This window comes from Aspergillus tanneri (genome assembly GCF_003426965.1).
Source record: "Aspergillus tanneri strain NIH1004 chromosome Unknown AapTan_4_pilon_pilon_pilon, whole genome shotgun sequence".
NCBI classification, from domain to species: domain Eukaryota; kingdom Fungi; phylum Ascomycota; class Eurotiomycetes; order Eurotiales; family Aspergillaceae; genus Aspergillus; species Aspergillus tanneri.
In genome coordinates, this window is record NW_022984631.1 from 694597 (window position 1) to 705154 (window position 10558).

A 10558-nucleotide genomic window follows, 5' to 3' on the forward strand; every position below is an offset into this window, starting at 1 on the left:
TATCTTAGCTCCGTGCTTGAGCTGTCGGACTTAACAGCTCTCTTCTTGGTAACCCATTTCTCGCAGAACTTCCCCACCAGACCCTTTAGTCGGTGTTCTTTCTTAGGAAGCTTCCTTAGGAGGTGCTGTCCCTTCCTGATTATTAGGGTTAAATAAACTTCCCACATTTTAAACTATCTTTTTTCTTGCTCCTTGCAACCTTTTCTCAGGGTAAGCCTCTCCCTTACCCGTAGTCAGAGTCCTCTCCTGGGACGCCAATATGAATGAGAGGGAAATGGTAGAACTCCGAAGGAGTAGGTTAAGGAGACAATCTTGGGCAGTTTAGAAGTTGTGGGCCCTGAGCCCACAAGTTCCTGGCAGGAGAAAAGACAACATGCCCTTTACGCAACTGCGTCCCGCGGTCTGTGAGAAGGTTGTTGATTGTCTCTTACCTCTTCGTATGAGGACTTAAGATAATAGCTATCCATACAAATGTCACGTGCTAATCCCCGAATTCCTCCACTACAGTACACAGCCTACCAGGCCAGGCAGTTTTAGCCTGTCTAGGTCAAGATATCTAGTTTGTACAGGGGTGTATTTCTGGATATTAAATCCTATTTTATTATTTTTTTATATATAAATACCCTCCTAATCTAATCTCGCGGTCGTACGGTAGGCGTGCCGTGTTTGGCCTGTAGGCTAGCACAGCTAGGCTATTATCTATTCCCAGAGTGTTGCCGGGTTCCAGGCCACTTTAGTGGAGCTTGTGCTAATTATAAATAGTGTGACTATACTAGTCACTGCTCTGTATAGTTAGGAGAAGAGAATAATCCAGGAGATAATAAACCAAAGGCACCCTTGGATAATATTAGTAGCCCTGCAGACACTCCTGGGGATTATACACTACCAGCGCCAGGTTCTTCTCCAAAGAATACTATTATTATTATTTAAGTATATTCTTCCCTTTTGGCGTACAGTGTTGGTTGGCGTTTAGTGTATAGTGTTTAGTGTTTTATATTTTTATATTTTTACCTGGGCAATGGCTTGCACCTCTTTGTGGTACTTAGGACTAGTAGCCTTTATAGGTAAAGCTAAGCAAGCCTAAGTAGATATATACTATATTATATTCTCCTAGTGGAATATTAAATATAAATCAAAGCATGTTATTCTGTATTCTGCCGGCAAAAACTTAGTCACCGGATAGAAAAATTAGTTTTAAACTTTTGTCCTAATGGCTTGCCGTACTGATCCCCTGTCATAGCGCAGTAGAGTCACCTGATAGTGAAGCTAGCGGCGTGCCCCTCCTGCTGAGAGCCGGACAAATGGCCGTTCGCATGAAAACGAGACGACGCATGGTTCTTTGATCATGGCATCAATATCGTTCCGTGGCAATAACCATGGGCTGCAGATTGGAGATAACCGTGGTTCGATCAATGCAGAGTTCCATCTGCCTCCAGGTAAGTCAGGAACCAAATAAGGTCAGGGTCGACTCACTAACCAGCGCTTTCCACCCTAGAGCGACCAGAAACTCCACCCGGCCCTTTATCAACCGTCCCGTTTGCGCGCGATCCAGACTTTGTCAGTCGCGATACACTGCTTCGTTAGATTTATGACAAGACCTAAGTCCCCGGATCAAGGATAGCGCTTGTTGGCCTCGGTGGTGTGGGGTTAGTGCAGAGCCGCCAGAGGATGGTTTGTTGCTAACAACTCAAAGGAAATCGCAACTCGCCATTGAGTACTCCTACCAGGTCCGATCCCAATCGCCAGCGACATGGGTCTTCTGGGTCCATGCGACTAATGCGGCCCGCTTCGAGCAAAGCTTTCGGGACATAGCGGACCAAGTTAAAATCCCGGAGCGCCGGGATGCCCAGGTCAATATATTCAGTCTGGTCGAAAATTGGCTCAGGGATAAGAAGAGAGAAGTGGGTTCTTATTCTTGATAACGTTGATGATTGTGAATCCCTTCGCATTTCCCCGGCCACAGGCCAGTGGACCCAGAAGGACGATCTAATTAATACCTCGCCAAAGCCACTACTGGAATACCTCCCTCAAAGCCTAAATGGATCTATCATTATCACGAGTCGAAACAAAGAAGCGGCGTTACGAATGATCAATCCCACGAACCTAATTGAAGTTAAACCAATGGAAAGGCCCGGGCAGTAGAGCTATTTCAAAGGAAGTTTGGAGTATTAGAGGGCCAAACGAGCCTAAAGTTAGTAGAAGAGCTTGAGTTCATGCCACTAGCGATAGTACAGGCCGCTAGCTTTCTTAGAAATCGAGCGCCTCGCTATTCGGTGTCGCAGTACCTAAGGGACTTTCAACGGAGTGAACGCGAAGCAACAGAGCTGCTGGAAAAAGAGGCAGGCCACTTCTACCGGGACTGGGAAGCGAAGAACTTAATTCTGGTAACATGGCAAATATCGTTCGATCATATTCGTCGAACAAAGTCATCCGCAACGGACTTACTTTCTCTTATGGGCTTTTTCGATCGGCAAGAGATTCCAGAGAACCTTCTCAGGATACGGGACGCAAGCAACCACGATTCCAAATTAATGTCTCTAGATGATTCCAGTGTCGACGGGGAGACCTCTGGGTCTGATATGAGCCTCGATTTTGAAGATGATATCACAACACTGAGGAATTATTCATTTATCTCTGTCTGCGAGACAAGCACGTTCTTCACAATGCATCGACTAATGCAACTTACTACGCGCGCCTGGTTGAAATCTCATGGACAAATAGATCAATGGAAGGAGAAATTCATTAGCAATTTGAGCGAAGAGTTTCCCACCGGTGAATATGAAAACTGGGAGCGATGCGGGTCGCTCTTTCCTCATATTAAATAATTTCACAGCGGCCAGCATCGCCTAACTCTCTACGAAAATGGGCTACTCTACTTTATAGAGGTGCATGGTACGCATGGCAAAGCGGTAACATCGCAGATGTAAAAATGATGGCATCAAAATCAAGAATGCAAAGGGTGATATTGTTCGGTGAAGAACATAAAGAGGTCCTTGAAAGCACATTAACGTTGGCAAAAGCATACTTGCTTGAGGGCCGGTAGGAAGAAGCCGAAAAGCTTGCAGTGCTGGCGGTGGAGACGAGCAAGACAATGCTCGGCGATGATCATCCCTCTACACTGACCTGCATGTCGCATTTGGCGACAATATATTGTGAGCGAGGGCCGGTGGGAGGAGGCCGAAAAGCTTGAGGCCCAGGTGATGGAGACATGCAAGACGAAGCTCGGCAAGGACCATCCTGACACGCTAACGAGCATGGCCAACCTAGCATCGACGTTCTGGAACCAGGGCCGATGGGAGGAGGCTGAGAAGTTCTATGTGCAGGTGTTAGAGGCTCGCACGACGAAGCTCGGCAAGGGCCATCCTGATACGTTGATGAGTATAAAAAACCTGGCGATGACATATAGCAATCAGGGCCGGTGGGAGGAGGCCACGAGGCTCTTTATGCGGACGATGGAGACTTATAAGACGAAGCTAGGCAAGGACCATCCTGATACACTATCGAATATGAATAACCTGACGGTGACATATATGAACCAGGGCCAGTTGGAGGAGGCAGAGGAGCACTTTATGCAGATGATACAGATAGGCAAGACCACGCTTGGTTATGACCATCCCTCTATGCGGACATGCGTGTCTAATTTAGCGGCAATGTATCGTAACCAGGGCCGATGGGAAGAGGCCGAGAAGCTCGAGGTCCAGGTGATGGAGACTCGCAAGGCGAAGATCGGCGAGGACCATCACAACACACTTCTAGATCATGACGCTGAAGCTATCAATTAACCACCAATTTGCTTGGTCAAGCAGAAACCAATCTAGGGTCGAACCAGCCGATCACTTTATTTAATTCTGAAATATTGCTGGAATAGGGAAATTAAGGAAATAAATAGGAATGCGCCGAATGCATATATCAGCTAGATACATACATTTAACATGTTTACATGATAATTATTGCTTCATGTGTTAACTTTTTGGGACAGTCTTTCCAGCATAATCTAACTTACTGCACGCTACGCGAAAGCCATATATATTTTAGTGTGTTTCTATATAGGGCTCGTGAGAACCACAAGGAACCTGTTGGTGAAACTGACTACGATCCATCCTGTACCTGATGCACTCTAGCATCTTCAGAGAAAAAACATGTGCGACAGAGTGCCAGGAAGAAGACGACTGATGTCAAGAATAGGTTGGGAATCTGCTATGTTTGGGTCCTGAATCTTTATCGATAAGGTGTGTATACGGTGACGCAAAGCTACGGTAGTATCTTAATGACGCGTTGATGCATTGTCATGATCTCATATTTGTATCGTTGTCTTATCTATGGGCGTTCTATATGTTATCTTGATCTATTCGAAGAAGAAGAGATCAAGGATTAGTTTAAAAATATCTTGATACAAGGTATAGTGATATTCCCTTCTACTATCTTACCTAGCTGACCGGTTAATCTGATCAGCCAAGTAGATTCATCACAATAGTAATCTGCATTGGCTGCTATTTTACTTTTTATCTGGGCCAACAAGTCTTTACATCTGTGGTCCTTTCCACTGCTTAAGTAGGGGGTTTAGGGACCTAAGCTAATTTGCATGTCTTAGTGGTTAAAAAGGGATACTAGTTTCCCAGCTCCTGCCAAATTCCGTTCAAAATTCCGTTCAAATTGAAGTACGAGGCAAATGTAATAAATTCTGCGCCATCCGCGGAAAGGCGAGAGGTTACAGAGGTTACATCCAGTGGGGACGCAAAGAGGAGAAGTACGGAGTCAGAACTTCCAGCCTCTATTCTAATCCAATCACAGGAAAGTCTCATCTGGCCAGGAATTAAAATCCTAAAATATGCTTATGTACAGGCATTATTTTCACATTTCATCCATTTTCATCTTTTAGCCCACATCCTTACCCGAACGTAATGTATGGTATGCCAAGAATACTGTCAGATACTAAAATAATATAACCGTATCAGCCCGTATGGGTCATGCGGTAATCTCGTAATAATATGTAAGATCTTATACTCAGGTCGTCCAACGAATCCTGGAATGTATCCTGGTCTTAGCTCACTGGGTATCAACCCAAGAAAATTGCCAATACCCAGAAGACTAAGGTAGGAACTGCTTGAATGCAATGCAAGAAAGCTGCTTGGCATTATTACCTGGCCAGTATACACCAGGACCACGTCAACAAAGAAACGGACCCCGCGCCAAAAACCGAGGGCTATGATATATATATCTTCATCGGTTGGCATATCGTATCCTTTAAAACTAATGTAGACACGCTTTATACTTCATATTCTACCCCAATTGTTAGATACTCTACTGCTGTCGCCTAACATGGATTACATTACGCGTATGTTGGAGCACCCCCCAAAAGACATTCACTCTCCGGTATACCACACCCACTCTTCCTCTTCATACATGCCCCTCCCCCTATTCTAGTGCTGACGTCGGGTGCAGGTGCTAGTCGACGCTGACCGACCAGACCGCACCCTTTCGTGGCAGGAGTACTCCTCCGCCGTCAAAAGAATAGCCGTCGGCCTGCGCGACTTTGGCGTACGCGATCGGGACGCCGTCGCCCTGCTCAGTCCCAATGATATCTACTTTAACGTGCTGGGAGATGGTGCCATAGCTGCGGGCGGGATTTTCGTCCCGATCCCGACGTTTACCAGACAGAGCGAGCTGGCTAGCTGCATCACAGCGGCGCAGGTGAAGTGGCTTGTCGTCGTGACCGAATTCCAGGAGCTGGCTTTGGTCACTGCTCGAAGCTTGGGAATCGATCTGTCCCGAGTCATCATGTTCGATCCTCCGGGGCTGGAGCCTTATGATGGCCCTCAACGCTGTTTCAGTGAGCTCCTGAAGGCTGACGGGAGTCTCTTTCAGAACCCGTACAAGGGCAGAGACCCGAAAACCCTTGCCTGCCTGCGCATGTTTACCAGTGGAACGACAGGGACGACCAAGGCCGCAGAGCTTTCCCACACTTGTCAAGTGACTAGACTGGACGCTCGCGACTTTGTAGCCTCCCCGCGTGACAAGGGCCAGTTCCATATGATCGGCATTTTCCACCCTGGTGGACAAATCACCACCAGCCGGGCGTGTTCGGGCAAGCTACCTCTTTACCTCTCTAACTGCGATGACGCACCGACGATCCTGGATAAAATCCAATCCTTTGGCCTCTCGGTTACCACACTCCCACCTCGGACGATGGAGGCCATCATCACCACCATTAATGCTGGGGTCCGGTCTCGAGAGGCTCTCCAGTCCCTGAACACGATCATGGTCGGAGGGGCTCCTTCTCGGAAGGAGGCGGTCCAAGAGTTTGCTGCTCTCTTACCAAGCCATACCCGTTTGAGGTCTGGCTACGGATCCACCGAAGCCGGAAACATCTGCATGACACCCGAGGAAGCCGACTGGATTCCCGGGTATGTGGGGTTTCTTTCACCCAAGATCGAATTAAGGATTATTAACCCCGAGACGCTGGAAACATTAAGCTTTGACACCGAAGGTGAGATATGTGCCCGGAGCGATCAAGTTTTCATCGGCTACTGTGGGAATGCGGCCGCCACGGAGTCTGCCTTTCTTCCAGACCCGGAGGGACATTGGTTTAGAACCGGAGACAAAGGGTACCTGGACCCGAAGACAGGGCAGCTGACCGTGACCGGCCGCTTCAAAGAAATCTTCAAGGTCAGGTACGAGGAAGTCGCTCCTGAGGAAATCGAGCACGAACTTATGAAGCATCCCTCCATTATGGATGCCGCAGTTACATCAGTAGTAGCTCGAGATAATGACAGGGACTGCGAGTGCCTGGCCTATGTGGTCCGAGAGCAGGGCTCTCAACTGACGGCGCAGGAAGTGGTGGATTTCATTGCGGCCAACGTGTCTCATCATAAAGCCCCTACTGGGGGTGTGGTGTTTTGCGAGGGTATTCCCCAGACTGCTATGAAAAAGGTTATCCGGCGCAAGTTGGCTGACCTTCCGGCTCTGCCTGGGTCGGCAAGGTATATCGATATCTCGATAGCGAACGGAAAATAGGACGGAACACTCTCGGAACTAAGGGAGCGGTGTTTCTATGGGATTGAGGTGGAGAACAAACAGCTATAATGTAGGTTGGGAATGCTCTAGATTTGAATAGAAGTTACAGCAGTAGTGAATACTATACAGCCTAGGTTGATCCTATTTTCTACTTCTACCATTGTTTCATCGACTAGCCTTTGGACCAAGCAAGAGAAGTGGAACAAGACCGATCCCAAGGACATTGAAATTTGGTCAGAGTACCTTCGGACGAATAGCGTCAACAGTCAAGGTCCCACACTGTGACGACCGGCGCAGTGACGGTTTGCAATGTTGGTTTGCGATGTCTGTTTGAGCTGTTCGTTGTTTGTTCCATCTAACATGTTTGGTCATGTAGGAGCGTAGGAGCAATGGAGATATATACTCCACTGCTCACCTTTATCGTCTTCCTTTACTCTCCATGCTTCGTATTTTCGTTGCAGGCACCGAATAGAGTTGATTTGGCTTTATTTCCATCTCTGTTTCGTGGGTCATAACACACGCCTGATATATCTAGCAATGTGACGAGCTCACCAGGTAGCCTGTTTGCATTGTTTGTATCTAGCTTTGTTTATCTCCCCGCATAGTCCCCTCACCACCTTTCTTCCTCCTCCCCACGTTTGAAATTTTCGTTAGATAGCACCAATTTCATCAAGTTGCCTGGCCGTCACATAGTAATACCGAAGTGTGCTTGAAGTTATCGAGGATCACAGTGTCACATAGACATTTAAAGATAAAAGAGAGATGTCTCAGGTGATTACTGTTAGCAAGACTCCTAGCATATCGGTTTCTTCACTGTTGCAAAAGCTTTACCTTCCAAAATGGTTCAATACCAACTGTGAGTTTCGTGTGAAATGCGCCTGCAATAGCACAGGTGTCTATAATAACAACGACCAAGGAAATGCATATTGAGAGCAGCATAATGCCAAACCGCGGGCTGACTCGTACAAGATCTAGTAGGCTTATAGTGTAGTGCTGTATAATTGTGTAGCACAGCATACATGTGGTAAAAAGCCACCATGGGTCCCTTGGTAAGTTAGTGTAGTTTTTTAAACAATACTAGACACGCTAGTTAAATAATACTTACCGAAAAAGTGGTTCTAGGGGTCATGTTTTAGAAACAAGAGATCATGCTTGTTAAAGAAAACAAAATTGGCGGAAATTTCCAGCACCCAGTAAGGTTGTGCTAGCAGTAATGTTGCAAGGTAAAACCAAGACCCCCATCTTGGCAAAAAAGGCTTAATCTTGAGCCAGGAAATTATGTTATATAGAGTCCATGACAAGTTTAGTCTAATAGCAGTAATTACCAGGTACCAGCCATATGATGGCTCATGGAGAAATATAAATATCTTGTGGTAGATAGCCAGGATCAGCTGCAGCCATTGTAAGGAGCCTAATAGTCTAGTAAAATAAAGAGAACCGAGTGGTACTGTACATTTACCTCGACAGTAATTCACTTGTGAAGTATCTTCCCCTTAATTATGTTGGCTGCAACAACTAATAACATTACAACCAACGAGCCCACCATTAATCCCTGTCCCCATGCCTCCAGGACATGTCCGTCGGAGTCTTTAGGTCTTCCTGGGATAGAGTGGACGTTACTGATCTCGTTTCCCGGAAAAAAAGGCGACATAAATGTTGTGTATTTGACCCAGAGGGGATAGTAATTGGAAGGATAAAGGATTTTAGGGAAGTAATAGCGTAGGTTTATATTAACAAAGGACTTCGAATTTTAAAGCGTTTCTTGGAAGGCCTATTTAACTAGCTACTAGCGGAGCTACAACTTACAGCCCGGAAGAAAGTCAGATACTATAGAATGTAAAGGTCCTAACTAATACATGGCGGGGGTGCTCTAGGTCTTGCATATTTATATAATAGGTACTACTACACGCATATATGTCACTACCGAGAAATAAATAGCGGGTTCGAATAGATATTGTTTGCTATATTCCTTTCAGATATGGGCCATATATTAAAGGAACAGCGAGGGAACACCCTGCGATTATTACAGCACAGCAGGTAGTACCAAGGCTGAAATGTCCTGTTGGTTATAAACTAACCACTTGTGACAGCAGCTAAATTTCATGTGCTCAACAAAATTAAGGAAGGTGAAAGTGAATATAAAAATCCAGCAGAGTTAAGCCTATTGTTCAAAAATACCCAAGCTGTTGTTTCGGCTAACAAAGGCCCCCCCTCCCCCCCCAAAAAAAAGAAGAAGCGAAAAGAAGCTACAAAAGCATCCTAAGAAAGAAAGAGGGCAAGGAAATACAAGACTACAGTACTAGATACTGGAACGAATAAAGTTTTACTAGAGAATAGTGGTTACTGTACATACTGCACATACTAATAAGATATTATCTAGGATGAAATAACCTCACCATGCCAGGCATCACTGTGCATTAATCCTTAATAGTACAGACATCTCTATGCCGGATATTCCGGCAGAAGCACTAATACTAACAACCCGCTTGCTAGTATATATAGTAGAGTGTTCCTAATATCCTCCTTCTCTCCTAGTATCTTCTCATAGTTTATATACCACAAGGTCAGATAAAATTTTACACTGCACTAAAGCTACCTTGGCAGAACTAATATTTAACTGTAGACAAGACCTTCCCTCCACCCTGCCCTAACACTCCCGAGTCTACCCCATTTGTGAAGGATGACACGGATTCTGCCACATCTATTGAATGAGGGAAATGGTAGAACTCCGAAGGAGTAGGCCAAGGAGACAATCTTAGTTCAGAAGTTGTGGGCCCTGAGCCCACAAGTTCCTGTAGGAGAGAAGACAACATTCCCTTCACGCAACTGCGTCCCCTGGTCTGTGAGAAGGTTGTTGATTGTCTATTACCGCTTTGAACGAGGACTTAGGATAATAACCTATCCATACAACTGTCACGTGCCAATCCCCCGAGATCCTCCACTACAATGGGGATATGTTGCACACTCATACAGGTCGGAACTGCATAAGTGGTTCTCGGCGCTCTTCCTAGTCCATTCATCCATACTTCGAGTGTTTGACCTCGTCCACCTTCAATCTTCAACTTAATACGGATCAATGAAATGACTATGTTCTTCCTCTGAGCTTTCGTGTTTTACACACGGGCTAGGATACGCAGTGGACATAGGAATCCCAACCCCTGTTTCCCCTTAGCAGAAACCATGCGGACAATAGACCTAGACCAACTACAGGCCTTGGAGACTATTAACCCGAGACCGCTAGCACCATGACGAACCCCGGCCTTTACCGAAATCGATACTGAGCACGACCGAGAGAAAGCCAAGGCCAAAGTCTCAGCTAGGCAAATAATAAATAGTACTACTGTTTCCTTGGTCACTTCAGGGCAACATAACCAACTGGGAGCGGCGGCAGTAGCCATAGACCAGAGTCTCTAGATTATAGGATCACGACAGATTTGCATTGGCTTAATGGAGTACTGGTTGTGATGATCCTATACACCTTGGTAAAATGGATGGATTCTATCTAAGGTGGCGATCTAACGAAACATCAAACATAGAGAAGGAA

At 46.0% G+C, this 10558-nt stretch overlaps 2 protein-coding genes across 2 annotated transcripts; both read left to right on the plus strand.

Annotated features, from left to right (window-relative positions):
- Positions 1 to 373: 373 nt before the first annotated feature.
- Positions 374 to 3782, plus strand: ATNIH1004_005448 (uncharacterized protein; the record flags this gene model as incomplete). Its single annotated transcript, XM_033570102.1, has 7 exons — positions 374 to 400; positions 1271 to 1436; positions 1496 to 1579; positions 1604 to 1646; positions 1694 to 1901; positions 2235 to 2636; positions 3162 to 3782. The coding sequence occupies 7 exons, from the start codon at positions 374 to 376 to the stop codon at positions 3780 to 3782; spliced, it is 1551 nt and encodes a 516-aa protein (XP_033426134.1).
- Positions 3783 to 5319: 1537 nt separating this feature from the next.
- Positions 5320 to 7299, plus strand: ATNIH1004_005449 (uncharacterized protein; the record flags this gene model as incomplete). The annotated part of the gene is made up of 3 exons (XM_033570103.1): positions 5320 to 5373; positions 5443 to 6980; positions 7191 to 7299. The coding sequence occupies 3 exons, from the start codon at positions 5320 to 5322 to the stop codon at positions 7297 to 7299; spliced, it is 1701 nt and encodes a 566-aa protein (XP_033426135.1).
- Between the last annotated feature and the right edge of the window lie 3259 nt (positions 7300 to 10558).